At 38.1% G+C, this 16904-nt stretch overlaps 1 protein-coding gene across 7 annotated transcripts in view; it reads right to left on the minus strand.

Annotated features, from left to right (window-relative positions):
* The window catches only part of UTRN (utrophin), a 501645-nt gene that overhangs the window by 379387 nt on the left and 105354 nt on the right, over positions 1-16904 (minus strand). For all 7 annotated transcript variants that reach the window (XM_059941058.1, XM_059941060.1, XM_059941059.1 and 4 more), the window contains 3 exons: positions 4085-4177; positions 2769-2846; positions 2331-2423 (listed from right to left, as the gene is read on the minus strand). In XM_059941058.1, the coding sequence (XP_059797041.1) occupies positions 2331-2423; positions 2769-2846; positions 4085-4177 (264 nt within the window). The remainder of the gene's footprint in view (positions 1-2330; positions 2424-2768; positions 2847-4084; positions 4178-16904) is intronic.

Below are 16904 nucleotides of genomic sequence, written 5' to 3' on the forward strand. Positions count from 1 at the left end.
CCTTTAAACACTGGAAAGATAAATACATCTTAACAGTAATGATTTCGATTTAGAGGTGATTTTAACCTCACCTTTACATATTATGGCATTTTCTATATCTTAGCAATACTTATGTTACACTTGGCTACACTGAACATTTCTTTCATGGCCACAAAAAAGTAATATTTTAAAACTATACTTTACAAACATCTTTTAATAGGAAGAAAACTCGGTTTTTATTTTCTACAGAAATGTGGAAGAAGGTAAGAACTTTTGGCTGACTTTAAAATCCAAGAATGAAGCGCATTTCCTGATGGCAATAACAATTATAATCTAGAACTAATATTTTATATTATTATTCTAAATTAGTACATATAATTTAAGGAAGTGTTCAAAGAGTGATGTGGACATATCAAAAAAACCCCACAAGAGCCAACTTAAGGGGGCTTGAGAAATAATTAACAATATTGAAAGATCAGAACCTATTAAATAAGCAAAAATCCACTAAATAAGTAAAAATCCACACAGATATATAAATGAATGGATAGATAGATAGATAGATAGATAGATAGATAGATAGATAGATAGATACAGAGAAACAAGAGACAAGGAAAAGCTCTTCCTCACAATTAACAAATGTAGAAGAAATGATGAAATTAGAAAATCACTTTGCCAAGCATTATATTAATAACTGATCAGGTAAGAACTATGAATGGATCTCAAAATTAACAGACAAAAGTGTAAAAAGTAGCTGAATATTTATACAGTCTCAAAGTGTATCTCCACGAGATACTTTTTAAAAACAAAGGGCAGTCACATTACAGTGGAGACACCTGCAGATTCCACCTCACCCAAATGATGAGAGTTAATACTGCCAGAAAAAAACTAATGGACAGCATATGCTTCCTGATATGGTGTATTAAGAAAAACTCAATATTGGGACTTCCCTGGTGGTGCAGTGGTTAAGACTCTGCACTCCCAATGCAGGGGGCCCGGGTTCCATCCCTGGTCAGGGAACTAAATCCCACCTGCATGACACAACTAAGAGTTTGCATGCCACAACTAAGGAGCCCTCAAGCCGCAACTAAGGAGCACACCTGCTGCAACCAAGACCCAGCACAACCAAATAAATAATTTTTTAAAAAAAGAAAAACTCAACATCATTTTTGTGGCATTCCTCCCAAAAATGAATAACCTGAATCCAATCATGAGAAAATATTAGCCAAACCCACATGGAAGAACATTCTACAAAATAACTGTTCAGTACTCTTCAAAAATGACAATATCATGAAATACAAAGAAAGACTCAGAAATTATGCCAGATTAAAAGATGACTAAAAAAACAAGACAAATGAATGTAATAAATGATCTTGTATTTTCTTTTTCTATAAAGGATATTATTGGGGCAATTGACAAAATCTCCAAGAGCTATAGATTACATAACTATATTGTTTCAATATTATTTTCCTGATTTTAATAATTACATGCTAATTGTTAGTGCATGATATAATAATTACCATATGTATAATAATTAATACTAGCACTGTAAATATTAATATTATGTATTAGACATTTTATATTATATTATATTAATATAATAATAATATTGTAGTTATGTAAGAGAACTCCTTATTTTTAGAAAAATGATTTGTTTTTACAAAATACTCACAGATCTATTTAGTCAAAGAGAAAGAGGGGGAGAGAGAGAGAGAAAACACAGAAATACAGACAGCTGTTAACATTTGGAGAATCTGAGGGAAAGGTATCCAGGAATTCTTTGGGCTATTTTTACAACTTTTTTATAAGTATAATATTTTTTAAATCTAATATTTTAAAAACAGATACTTTTTTTTCTACGCCAGGAAAATAGAGCAGTTTGTCAGGCTCTTTCACTCCAAATTATTATAAGTTGAATTGTGTCCCCTCCTCAAATTCATATGTTGGAAGTGCTAACCCCCAGCACCTCATAATATGAATATATTTAGAAATAGGGTCCTTAAAGAAGTAGTTTAGGTAAAATGAGATCATATGGGTTGGCCCTAATCCAATATGACTGGTGTCTTGGAATGAGCAAAGGAGATTAGGACACAAACACACACACACACACACACACACACACACACAGAAGACCACATGAGGACACAGGAAGAAGGCAGCCGTCTACAAACAAAGGAGAAGAAACCAACCTTGCTGACACCTCGATCTCAGATTTCCAGCCTCCAAAATTGTTAGAAAATAAATTTCTGTTGTTGAAGCCACCCAGCTGTGGTACTCTGTGGCAGCTCTAAGAAACTAATACACAAATGATACATTTCCAATTCCTATTAAGAAGTGATTGAAAATCTTCCCACCTGCCAGTGCAAAATGATGCTCCAAAGTAATCCTAAAGTCAGTTTGTGATTTCCATCTACAATGTCCGTTCCTCCTATATTCACTAAATCCACCTAGTAAAATGAAAAAAATAACTTATAAGACAATTTTTCTACGGAAACCCAGGTTTTTGTTCTAGCTCGTTTGGACAGCAATATAAGTAAATGACAAGAAAAATTTCACTTTAGAGAATCAGGTGAACCTAAATCTCAAAGATGTATTACTTATACAATAGATCAATAAAGTAATCACAAAAAGCACAACTATTCCTTCACTCATAGAACAGGTTCAGTACGTCTCATAAGAAAAATATTTCCAAAAATCAGTTGATGCCAATGTCCAGAGCAGGTGGTTGGTTTCAAAATAAATCATCCCAATGGCATCAAAGGACCCCCCCCAAATTCATATTACAAACTTACATTGTTCTGATGTAAAACCTGCAGCACTCTGTTAACATTATTTAAAGCATGTACCCTTGTGGAGCCACGTTCCTTCGGCTGGAAAACAGAACACAAAATCGAATGAGACAGAGAGTCCCTCCATGTTGCTGTCAAACACCGACATTGAGATGCCCATGAAACAGCAGCTCAGCACACAGAGCCCCTCTGTACCAGGAGCTCTGGCTGGGTTCTCAAGCCACCATGAAGGCTGGTGTTGACAGAATGCAAATTCTCCCACTAACAGCACCTTAAGATAGTAGTTCCTTAGCTTGCCTGAACACTGGAATCTCCTAGGGAGCTTCCAAGAATACCAGTGCCTGTGTCCAACAAAGACTGTGACTTAATGAGTCTGGAGTATAGTCTGGGTTTGGAATTTATAAAAGATTTCCCTGGTGATTCTAAGGTGCAAACAAGTTTGGGAACCAATGCTCCACCAGGGACAAAGCTTCTTCTATCTTAGTTGGGCAGGATGAAGAAAGATTTAGAAGTTATGTCCCCTCCACCCTGCACTAGTGTAGCCAGAGCAGAGAGGATTCAGAGGTGCTATCCCAGGTTCCAGGTAGGATTACAAGGGCCCACTGGGAAGACTGGAATTGCCACCCAGGGAAAGGTGATCTGGGAGGCTTCTTTCTGCCTCATTGGCCAGGGAATCTTATCTGACAAAGGGATCAATCTCTCCAATAGGTGCCTACCCACCATCTGGAAGGCAAAAGGTAGAGTGTAACACCCCACACTTCGGCAAGAAAGAAATTCATCTTCAGAAGTGCATCTCTCTATACCTTTTATAGTAATTCTACCTCTAGTGTTAAAGGTTGTACCCATAAAATACATCCTCTTCATTGGCAAAGTTATTTCTGTGTGAGTATTGGGTACCTTACACATAAAGCAATAGAGTTGGATTTGATGACGGAACAAACATGAAGATAATACTGAAAATCTGAATAAAAATAAATGCCATCAGTTTTCATAACTTTGTTTTTACTATTTGTTAAATAACATTTAAATGTATTTGTCTCTACTTTCTACTATTCAAAACATTATGCCCTCTTTACATATCCTTTCTTCTTTGTAATTCTCTACTGTCTGAGAGCAATAAACACATAAAGTATTTTTTTGATAAAAATAGAGCCCTCAATACAGGCTAAATATCATTCAATCAAAAAATTCATTAAAACCCCTTTTTAACATTCCTATTTCAGCCTTTACATTGTAAGGACCCCCAAGAGGGTCTTCAAGTGTCAGTAATGATGAGAGATATGCCGTTAGCCTGGTTCTTGAAACATGGCATCCCTCACCAGTGAGGTTCCCGTGAGGCCTTCTAGAAGATCCAGTAGCTTCCTTCCATCTTTGAGGTCTGTGAACATATCACTGATGGGTGGTTTTCCACTCTATAAAAGAAAAAGTACAATTTCAGCAGCAGAAATTTCATACGTAAGTGGCAAATAAATGAATAGTTTCATTTCTTCCAATTAAAAGTCTGGATGATCAGCAGACTATACAAACTAGACTAAGTCGCCTTGTATGGAAAGAAGTACAAAGAACTTTGAAATCTCTAACAAATGTTTTGAGCTGAAAGACATAAATTGCATTATCTCTTAGAAAGGGAGCAAATAAAACTGTGATTAATGTCAATATGCCTTGTATGTACAGATGACCCTTGAACAACATGGGTTTGAACTGTGCAGGTCCACTTATAGATGGATTTTTTTTTTCAGTAGTAAATACTAGAGTATTACATGAGTATTACATGATCCGTGGTTGGTTGAAACCTCTGAGGTGGAACTGGGATAGGAGGAAGCTGACTAAATTATTCATGGATTTTCAGTTCTACAGAGTCAGCACCCCTAATCCCCTGTGTTGTTCAAGGGTCCATTGTATTCCTGAGAGAGAAGATGTGTTAAAAATATACATGAGGGCTTCCCTGGTGGTGCAGTGGTTGAGAATCCGCCTGCCAATGCAGGGGACACGGGTTCGAGCCCTGGTCTGGGAAGATCCCACATGCCGCGGAGCAACTGGGCCCGTGAGCCACAACAACTGAGCCTGCGCGTCTGGAGCCTGTGCTCCGCAACAAGAGAGGCCGCGATAGTGAGAGGCCCGCGCACCGCGATGAAGAGTGGCCCCCGCTTGCCGCAACTAGAGAAAGCCCTCGCACAGAAACTAAGACCCAACGCAGCCAAAAATAAATAAATTAACTAATTAAGTAAAAAAAAAAAACAAAAAAACATGAGCATACAGCACCTGGGTGCAGAGGTCAAAGAAAAGTGTGCAGATTCTTATTCCAGCTCTGCACTTTACATTCACAGTATAAGCATCGTTTTCGGTACTTCCATTATGGAAGCAGGTCACGTCGTCATCAATTTCAGCTCTCCACTTCAATTTCAGCTCTCAGGAACTAGTTCTGTATTTCTAGGTCCCAATTTCTGAATGATTAGGACACTTTTGGCTCTGTGTCTAAATCCAGTATCCATCCTGTATTTTGAATGACAAAACTTATAGAATTTCTAAACTCTTGTTTCTGACTAATAAACAGCATCAACTTCCCCTGATAAACATATTCTAGCGTCCATGCCAGAAAATCCTACCCCATTCACAGGTAGACCCTTGCCTGCCTGTGTGTGATATCATGGTTGTTCGCAAAGGACAATTACTGCACAGAAAATCAGGATGCCTCAGTTTTAATCTGTCTGACCGTTAACTAACTGGTGAACCTAAATCAGCTACTTACTACTATTTACCTTTTTCTAAATCACAGGTATTGTAAAGATCAAATAAAGAATATTATGTGAAAATGTCCAGATAGCTATAAAGCACAGTGTAATAAATGTTGTATGATTATGTTGAATCAAATTATTCCCTTCTAATATGAAATCCCCAGAGATTAATAGTTTTAGTTCCTGTCAATAATAAAGATATTTTATAACCAATAATTATTGTATCTTCTTTATTCTTCACTTTAAAACATATATATAAAGTCATACGAAACAAAATTTTACTCTGAGCTTGAAATGGGTGAGGGGGAGGAAGGAAGCCATCCTAAAGTTTCCTAGAACTTGGCATTTTCCCTTTTTTCCTCTCTTCCTGATTTCTTACATTTTTAATTATGTGTAATGTATAGTAAACGAGTGATTTCTATCATGTGGCTTTTCCATAGTTCATATACTCTAAATGAGAGGAAGTATGGTAAAGTCTTCACCTTAGAATCAGTAAAGAATAAACTATGACTTATTTATATCTGAAACAAAGCTGCTTTTCTATTTCCAGTTGCCACTATGTGAGCAGTGACGATGTCAGAAATACATGGATTATCTCCATCGATCACAATGATAAACAGATTTGAGTGATGCAGGAGACCAGATCCAGAGGCAATACTTCAAGAGGCAGAGCGGGGAAGTTTTTTGCACACTACAGACTTCCTACCTGCTCTCAGTAAAAGCAAAGGGCAGAAGTAGCCCTGGTCATCTGCTACCTCTTACCTTCCTCCTCTCAAAATCCACCCAAGTACACTTCAGCAAACTAGCCACCAAATACCCAGATTCCCTTTCAGGAAGACATGAACAACTCTGGTCTTAGAGCAAAGAGACAACAACATAGGTAAAGTTCATGGGAGAAACAAATAGGGATATCTAGGCACAGAAAGGACCTTAGGAATTACTGATGACAAGGGCAGCTAAATAATGTCTGAGCAGCACTTAACCCTTCTCAAATCCACTACAGTATCGATTTTCCAAAAAAGAAACAAAGTAACACAAATCAGCATAGACTAAAATAAAGTAAATATAAATATTAGTCCATATTACAAATAGTTATGAACGCCCACTGATGACCTCATTGTAGACAAGCCTCCTACCAGCCGTGTAACTTTGGAAAAGTGGCCTTTCTACATCTATTAGCTCATCTGTTAAACACTAAGATGACAGATGTTCAGTAAATGGTTGATATTATCATTCAGTACATTATCAAATCATTACAGTGGTAATGTTTCTTACTGTCATAAAAGTGCCATAAAATTTCAACAATAGACGAAAGAATGGATAAAACAAATAAGCACTTCATCTTAGGCAGGAATGTAAAAGCAGATTCTGAACCTGAGTACATGAAAGTGTCACTTCATATAGAAAGATCTTCCAAGTCCCGAATTCACTAATACGATGACCTGTAGGGATATATCCCATTCAAAACTAATGAACCTGATGATACAAGAGCACACCTGTGCTTTAGGTATGCACTGTGAGACAAGCATAACTCAGCAGTAAACCCAATGGATTCTTCCCTAGGCTTCACTGCTGCTCAGTGGTAAAGTGGGAGGCGTTCATTAAGAGGCAGCATTAATTTTTCCACATGAGACACTCTTTTCCTCTCTCTTGTCCGGGTCATTCATGTGTTTACTGAGGAACAAATCTTGAGAAAGACTCCTCGTGAAGCATTCTCTTGAAACAAAGGTAACTGAGACACAGTTCTGTCCTTCTAGAAGTCAATCACTTACACTAGGGAAACCAATGCCTTTATATTCTTTAAAAAAAAAAAAACCCAACAGTAACAGCAATGCAATTTCTTTATTCTTTTTCCAAATTTCAGATAAATATTGATGGCGATCAGTAAGAAATAAGTTTTGTGCTGTGTGCCTATTCTCCTAACACTCCGCCACCCCACCCCCAGTGATGGCACGGGTGGTGTGTACTCCCATCTGGTACCTTCAGAAGAGCCACGTACACCTGCAGGAGGGAATATACAGCCCATGGATCTCTTCACTGGACAATGAAGGAAGGTACCAGGGCTCTCACAAATCCAAAACTGTGGTTCAAAACTTACATATAAAACACACACCTACACTCCCCACACACATAGCCAATCACTACAAAATACTACCTATTCCTGACAAATGCAGTTTAGGAACGTCCCATAGGCAGATGGAAAGAACCAAACTATACCAAAGAGCCCGTTCCACCTACCACCTAGGAGAGTAACACCTATAAGTATGGTGATTCAGTGCTTTGTGCTTTACAACGGAGGTCAGAAAATGTCTTTCGTAAAGGTCCAGATAGTACTTAGTTTAGGCTTTGCTGGCCAGGTGGTCTCTATCGAAACTTCTCAACCCTGTTGTCAAGATGTGAAAGCAGCACAGACAATGTATAAGCGGCTGAGCCCATGGGAATCGTGACTGTGTTCCAACAAAACATGATTTGTGGACGTGGAAATCTGAATTTCATATAATGTCCACATGTCATGAAATATTCTTCTTTTTTTGACTTTTTGTAACCACCTAAAAATGTGAAAACCATTCTTAGCTCGTGGGCCATACAAAAACAGACCACGGAAACATGAAATGTCCCTAGACATAATAATAGCATGACTTACTATGTATCAGATACGCTCTAAGAGATTTACAGAGATTTAGATGCATTCTTTGTTTCTTTATAATAGAACTTTAAGGTAAGGAAACTGAGATATAGAGGTGACATGACGAGTGAGAGGCAGAACTAGGATGTGATACCACAAGATCTGACTCCAAATCCAGGTTCTCAAAGTCCACACTAAACTGCTACTAAAATTATGAGGGCACAGGGTCATGACATATAGGGAAGGAAACAGTTAATCAGTGGTGCGGCGGAGAAGGTATATTTAATGACTTCCCAAAGAGAGCAACAAGATATATACCACATTTAAATGAACTCAAAATGAAATTTTTCTCCAAGCTCATGGCTTTAAAGCATCTCTGGTACTTCTGAATCACAGGCTCTAAACATAGGATCCACCCTGGGAAACAGTTGGGAAATGTCAGAAGTCATCGTTTAATAAAAATAAAAGCTGATTCAGCCTGACGGTTAAACTCTTATTTAGATTTTTAATTCTTTGCAAAGACTTATTTGCAGAAACTTCTCTGACAGACAGAATACAGTTTAATAATTCAATTGGACAAATATTTGGTGAATACCTCCTTTGTGCCTGGCCCTGCAGAAATGCCAAGTTCAGGTCACCCTCCCCATTTACAAGCAAGGGTTTCCACAGTTTTCCAATAAACACAAAATAGTACAAATGAATAATCTTGAACTTGGAAGACAGATAAGCCTTGCGTCGCATTTACCTTAAAAAAAAATTTAAAAGGCCACATGATAGGAATCCAAACGACAGATGTCACAGGTGACTCGCTTTGGCTGCCTCCTCTCATCCCCTGGTCCCCTGTACTTCTTTGAACTCTCTTAACACCAGTTCTAACACCATTTTGACTCCAAGAGGGACCAGCGTTAATACCTACAGCTGAGACACTGAAGCTCCTGAATCGAAAATGTCAGAGGACAGAAGCAAACTGTCATCACAATGCAGGAGGGATAAGCCGGGGTTTGAGGGAGGGCAAGGGCTGCAAATACAGTCATGGATACGTGATGGTTCAATTGAATGTGGCCAACCTGATGGGCCCATCACACCTGGTGAATCAGCCAGCCCTAAAGGCTGAAAGAGCCTGTGCTCAGTTTCAGCCAGCAGCAGCCAATTGAGAATCCCAGCCCACTGTTGGTAGGACTTCTGGTTTCTCAAAAGAGCTGGAAATCTGAATTTATGTGTATAATCTCCTGATATTTGTAATGTCCTAAAACACTGTGCCGGATCAACAAATCTTGTCTACAGGCATACTGGATCCTAGGATGACTGGTAATCTCTCTCATAGGGCATAACCACACACAGGGGAAACACAAGATTAGTCAACAGTGAGTCCTCTGAGGAACTGAGAAACTGTGGAAAGGACACACACACACACACACACACACACACACACACACACAAAACCACCATCCACAGACTAGGGAATATGATTGATTGCAAAATACCAGCAGAGTCCTTATACTTGCACAGACCAAAAAAACAAAGGAGTCACACCAGATTCCTCTCCTTTCACTCATTCCTCATCTCTAATCCATAACAACCCTGTCATTACTACCTCCGACAACACATTCCGAAGGTGACCACTACTGCTTAGTGGCCCCACTCTCATCCACGTCTCCAATACCAGGCCAACCAACCTCTTTACTTCTGCAAAAGAGTCAGAATAACTCTAATTTTAAGGTGCAGATCACATCATGTTATGTCTCTGCTTTAACCTAATGGACTCCCATCACGGGGAAATACAATTCAAACTCCAAATTAAGAGATCCCATGTGATCTGCTCTCCACCCTCTCTCTAATCTAATAATCTAATACTGTATTATTCTCCCCTTTCTTCAATACTCGCAAATCATAATTATTTCCATCATAGGTCAAGTTTTTCAGCAGCAGTAGTAGTAGTAATGGGAAAAAAAAATCTATAAAAGATTGAATAAGAAAGCAAAATTTAGGAAGTGCAGTTTGGAGTTCTTAAAAGGGTGAAATGCTAATGCTTTGTAGATACAACAAACAAACCAGAAGTAGAACTGGGACTTGGATTTGGGGTTCAGAAGACGGCCTCCTTTATGTGGTGTGCCCTGCTGACACTGACAAGTGAGGGATGACAAACGCAGTCTGGGCCTTCGTGGCACTCAGAATCTAAACAGAGTTAACAAAGTCTGTACCAACAAGCATGGGGAGCAGAGCAAAAGGGATTTATGAGCTAGCTTGATTCTGCCAAATTTGTACCAAATAAGAAATATAGTACAGAGTCTATCCTGTGATTTACCTAATCCCATTATAAATAATGAAGTTATTAACTGTGTATAATATGGAGAAGAGTGAAAAGATAACAGTTTTTAAATGCTTTCACCACTAACATATCTGATGATGGTATCTTACAAACAATAATAAATTTGAGCCCTTTCACACTGTTTGATTATTCTGTCATTTATTTATACTCTTCCTATTTTCAAAACAGGATTTGAGGGAGTCTATTCAATTCAGTTAATATCCCCACTGTTTACAGCATGTGTGTGTATGTATGTGTCTGTGTGTGTGTCTAATTCTGTATCATACACATGGATTTATATGGCATATATATACACATATATAGTGTTTATATCATAATGTTTTTGCATTCTTCTCAAGTCAATCTGACACCCCAATCAATTTTAAAATGATGCTCCAGCATGTGATAACATATTGAGTTTTATAACATATTAAGTTTTATAGTCTCTCTCTTTTTTTTTGAGTGATTTTTTATTCAAGGAGTTGGTTATTTTAAAAACTTAAAAAGAAGTGAATGATTTAATTTAATATTTCTTTTAATATTTTAAAAACCAGAATCTTTAATTTATGAATCCCAAATCTCAGCACTAATAAAAATGTAGCTCTTGTAATTCTTCATTTTCTTAAAAACCAATAATGTATCAGTGAGCACTAGGTACAATGTCATTCTGGTTATGTTTACGTGTAAATGGATTTCTTTAGAGTATTTTACAACAGAAATGTACTTTTTCCCTTGATGATGGAATTAAAAGTGGTTTTAAAAAGTCTCTTTGGATTTCTTCTATTATCTAATTTTTTGTAATGTGTATTATTGTATAAAATAAATATAGATTGTTTAAAAAGTGGTATCTCTAGTTAAAATTAAGCAATCTGATGAAATTAGGTTCATCACAGTTATGACGCATATAGCTTAATGGATGAAATGAAGAGTGCATAATCTTCAATGTCTACTTTATGATTCAGCCCCATGGTGAAAGAGTGAAAGCAGCATCGCTTTCGACTGAAAAGCAAAATGAGTGCAGTAAAATGCCCAAGGAGGTCATTAAGCACCTTGACAAACGAAAACCAGCAAAATGTGCCACAGTCGCTTAAAGAATTCGTGAGTGCGTGGCTCTCGGCCATTCTCTTTATGAATTCATGGCGGTCAGCACAAGTTCTTAAGAACCGAACAAGATTCCGCTTAGAAGCTTGTTTGGAAAGAGGTGGGTAAAGAAGAAAAGGGAGAGAGAGACTGGAGAAACAGATGGCTCAGGTAATCCTACTCGTGTCATAGTAACTACACAGCAGTGATTTATGCAGTGCTTACAATGGAATCAAAGCAATGAAGGTGCATTTACCTTAGAAATTACAGAAAACTATAAAACACAAGCTAAATCAAATATCTTTCAGAGAATCAAAAGTCAAACAGCATGTAACAGAATTTTTACCTTGATTTTGGTAAACAAAGTAACCGAGATAGTGCTGAGAAAGCTGGGATGATAAGGAACCACGTGTGGGCTCCCACGCCTGGCGGCCAGGGGCAGGGCCACTTGCACACTCCACGGGCAAATAACCAGGCGAGGTCTGCAGGCTGAATAAACCCCAACTCCATATGCCCATCAGGCAAGGTCTGCAGGCCGACTCAATAAACAATACAGCTCATTCCATATATGTACAACTGGCAAAGCACTGAAAATGTTTGAAGAATGCAGTTCCTCAAAAGATAGGCTTCCATGGGACCAGGGTGAGGCATTAGTTAGGGCATTGATAATGATAACGTAAAGGAAAAGAGAACATTTCCTTTGTTTAATAAAGGAGAGGCGGCTGCCTTGTCCCTTCCTTCTCCTTAGGGTGTCTCCTTAAAAACATAATAGGCCCAATTTTTTGGTCAGGAAGTAGATAAACCCATCTCCAACTTTCCAATGCAAAATAACAAAGACCTCAAAATTAACTCAACAGTCTCTCTGGAGGTTGACAGGAGACCAGCACGAGGAGCAACCATTTGTCTCTCCAGGAGGTACACACTCGTTGTTCTTTATTCTACTTTACTGTATGTTTGTGTGAAATTCTGTACAGACTTTCTGGTCTTCTACCAACTGCCTGCAGGCACCTCATCTGATATGAGTATTCAATAACAAAGTGTTTTCTCTGTATTCTACGTTGAATAAAGATCTTTTGTGAGAGGATTTTTTTATTTTCCCAACAGATTATAAAAATAAAAATAACAGTGTCAGATACCTCCACTTCCCACCCAGTCTGACTCCCCTCATGATTAGCCATGGTTGGAGGGTGCCTACCAGTAGCCCTAGGAGCTAAAAGCTTCCTAGGGCAGGTACAGTTGAAAATGGTCCCAGGGTCTCCTAGTCCTCTTTAACAGAAAGAGCTTCTTTCCCCCAAAACCACCACCTCTTCAACAATCCTCTCTTTATAACTCACTGGCCCACAGTGACCTAGACCTACTCATCCACGCACCAATCAGAGCCCACCTCTGAAGGTGGAGATGGTGGGGTCACATGGGCTGAATGCAAAAGCACAAGGTAGGTGGCTCTGCTCTCCCCTCTCTAGGTGAAGGGTGAAAAGGAATTTCTTCTCAGCAGATCAATACAAAAATTGATCATCAATTACAAAGACATAGCATATACTACCAAATTTCAAATTGGTTTTAACGATTACAAATACTAATAGGCTCAATCAAAATCATTTATTAAGTTCTCAATATGTACAAACACAGCATGTTAAATAATATTTATGTATATTTTCTTTAATTTAACCACAGTAACTAGGTGAAAGTCACTCTACAAGTATAATGTTTGGAACCAAAACAATCAAACTGAATGAAAACAAACAACAACAACAAAAAACCCAAACATGTTTATGTAATATAGCTAAAACATGTCTGGAAGCTGTTTAGGAATATGAAATGCATTTTATTGTTTGCTTTAGAGGTATTGGTGAACAGACATAAATTGAAACTTAAGGAACCACTTGAATATTTATGGCCCCCTAAAACAATTAGTTGAGTCGCCACACACATATTCATGAAAATAAATCAGTAGTAGACCCAGTGTGTAACTCCAGCTCAAATCTCTACTATAGATGTTATTTATCATCACACAAGGAAGCCTGTACAGTCTCCTTCACGATACTAAAAAGAGGACTAAACATCTACAGACTGCTTTTGTTGCCCCCACCTACACATCCTTTCCCACGTCTATTTTTGTGACCAACCACTTCCCACGTGAACAAAGTTGCAAACAATCGGACACTGAAAGCAATGTCCCACTGTCTCAAATGGAACACACTGGAATCGCTCTTCACATTGAAACGTGTAAAAAACGCTTCACAGATTTCCTCTCTTAAGTCCTATCAATTTAAAGTTCAAGCGTGGAATAGTAACTAAATGAAAACTTGGCTCATCTTTGTCTTCGAAAAAGAAAAAGCAGAAATCTGCCCAAAGTGAAGTTCAGCATTTTTAAGTTGGCCTATTCTCTACCTAACCTTTATTTTTAAACTTCCTTTGAGAACCACCTCACCAAACTGATAAAAGCGCTTCTGCAATTTGTACGTCTCTGCTCTGACAGATGAGCAGCTCTGCAAGTCAGCCAGAGAAAATGCAGGCTCAAAGTCAGAACAAATTTCCCAACACTGAAACAGTGAGGCCTTCGCTGCCTCCCTTGGGAAACCAGCTCACTAACAAATGAGGCTCTTAGAATCAGAGTGAACAAAACCCTCAACCTTTACCCACCACACAGTAGAATAAAGTGGGCTTAATGAGCCAATGCTTCTTTCTGTTTCTGGTTTAAAATATATGAATAGCACAGATCAGGGATACCACAAGTTTGGGAGGGGGTGGTCCCTGATAGAGCTTTAGTTTAGCATTCCTAAGTAATTATAATCTCCTATAACGTTTCACAATAATGTCTCAATATTTCTTAGCAACATGAGGCAAGCTATTATGCTCAAGTGTGTTTTATAGCTAAAGGAATAAAAATCAAGTCACCTGAAAAAAATTGGCTAGTAATATGCCCAAGGTCACAAATAAATGAGCAGCATATCCAGGAATAAGTATTTAATTTCCTAATTCTGATCTCCTTTAGATAATCATTTTCTCCCGAGCTCTTCATAACTTCTCAAAACCCAACAATCGTAAGTTATTCTACACTGTGTGATTTCTCAGGATACCCAGACTCCAAAGCGGTGTGTATTCTGTGACATAGTAACAAGGACTTGCAGCAAAAAGAATATATATTTATAGTGAATGCTATCTTAGTTATCAAAATATTATTCAGTATTCTCAAGCTGTTTACCAAATCCCTTATTGAGGAATGAATTGAGCTGATTTTAAGTTTTAAATCTCATTTTTCATCACCATGAATTTAGTAGATGGATCCTATTCGAAGAATCCTATCCCATAAATAAGAGAATCATATGTATTAAATCCAAATGATGATTTAACAATCTCTCCAGCACATCTCCAAGACACCAGGTAAATGTAGAAACTTTGCATAGCTGGATTTGTTTTTGTGAATAAATGGAGCAAAAGCCCCGATGCATTCGTTTCCATGAAATAACACAATTTATGCCATTTTGCACTCAACTCCACACTCTACTCCCATCTAATTCCAATACAACCACTTCCAACCGGTCTATGGATATATACAGTATTAGGTATTTAAATGTATGTTTCTGTCACTGCCATTCATTTATTTATTAAGCCTACAAACACGCACTGGGTGCTTACTAAATGCCAGAAGCCCTGCACCATGGAGCATACCACTGTCTAGGAAAGGAGAGACAAATATTTTGAGATGCAATTATTTAAAGGACAATTATGATAAATGCTTCAAAAGCTAACACTTTAAGAATATAGAGCATATCTACCCTAGTCTGGGAGCTCAGAAAAAGTGTCCTTGGGAAAATGACGTTTAAGCTTAGGCATGAAGGAGGAGTAGGAGTTGCCCCAAAAAGATGGAGGAAGGAGCATGTGCAAAAGCCATGAGAAGGCCCATTGCGGTGGCCAGAGTATAATGAGGAGCTAAAGTAAAGTGAAATTAGGAGTAGATTGGAGGGGGCAACTACATAGGGTCTTAAAAGCCAAATAAGAACAAGGGGCAGCCACTGAAAGGTTTTACTGAAGAGAAAAGAGGTATTTAGACTTACGCTTTAAGGTACACTCCAGCTATTCTGTCGAAAGGAAGGATATGGATATGGAAGGAAGGTTCCAAGGTTCAGGTGAACCATGGAAAGGAAGAACCAGTATTAGATTATGACAGTGGCCCCCTTGTTCAGGAATAATTTTCCAAAAACGATAAAGTCATGATTCTCATATAAATGTAATATTAAAGTATGTTAAAGACTTTAACTCATTAAGTAATCAGGGAGCCAGTAGGGTGTTTACAACCGGTTCAAAGAAAAATTCAAAAAACCACATGTTTGTATGCAATAAAGGAAAGTTGAAATAAATTTACAACAGATGCAAAAACAAGTCTACCCAAGGGGAAATAATCAATTGCATTCCAGCTACTTTGCATTTTTATGGATAAGAATCATTTGCATTACTATCTGTTTTCTACAACTCTCTGAGTTGCACAGTAGCTCAAAGATGATGGAAAGCAGATAACCCAGATGGCTGAGCTGACAGGACTCCCACTAATTTTGCTGCTCATTGTAAAGTCTTTCGCAATTATTCCTAACTCAGATAATAATGACTTGGCAAAGGGGGGTGTCAGAAAAGATGGAGAAAAATGGACAATGTTAATGTTGAATGTATATGGTTCTAGAATCAACAAGATTTGGCATTTGAGACTTTGGCTGGGGGCAGGGGGTTGTGGGGGGTGCCTCAAGAAGGAGATGTCCAGGGGAGGAATTTAAAACAAATTCCTAAATGGCAGAAGATGCCATCAGGGGCTGTTTGGATTTCTCAGCACAGGGGCACTATTGCTCTGTAGAGGGACTCATACTGCACAGAAGAAGCGGACTCAGTCAATAATTATATTTTAAAGTCCACCACAATATACCAAAGGACATGGATAAAAAAGAAATGAAATAAAATCTGTTCCCCTCAATCGGATTTTTTTTTCTCTTGCTAGCCCCTGGATTACTTAGCGACACCATGTCCAAATACAACCTTATCCCAACTCAGCAAGAGTCTGTGGGGAGTTTATGGAAATCTCCCAGTTTACAACTGTTATTCCCTTTCCCAATCACCAGCATGGAAACAGCCTGACTTATGGAATTAAAACAGCCAGAGGAAAGGAAAAAATGTGGTTGAAGTTTAGTGTGACTGCTATGAGCTCTCCTTTTTTTATATATCCAAATAGTCATAATTCCTTTGATAAATGTGTTCTAGATCCATCCTAATTTCCTTCTAGACTTTGATTTCTTACTAGAAGTAATCTGAAAGGAAATGTTTCCAGGGTCAGCTCTACTTTGACATTTTTCTCCAAACAAAACAAGCTTTTAATAGTGGCCTTAATAAAAAATTGTTGTTGA

This window comes from Balaenoptera ricei, chromosome 12, assembly GCF_028023285.1.
Source record: "Balaenoptera ricei isolate mBalRic1 chromosome 12, mBalRic1.hap2, whole genome shotgun sequence".
In the NCBI taxonomy this organism is placed as follows: Eukaryota; Metazoa; Chordata; class Mammalia; order Artiodactyla; family Balaenopteridae; genus Balaenoptera; species Balaenoptera ricei.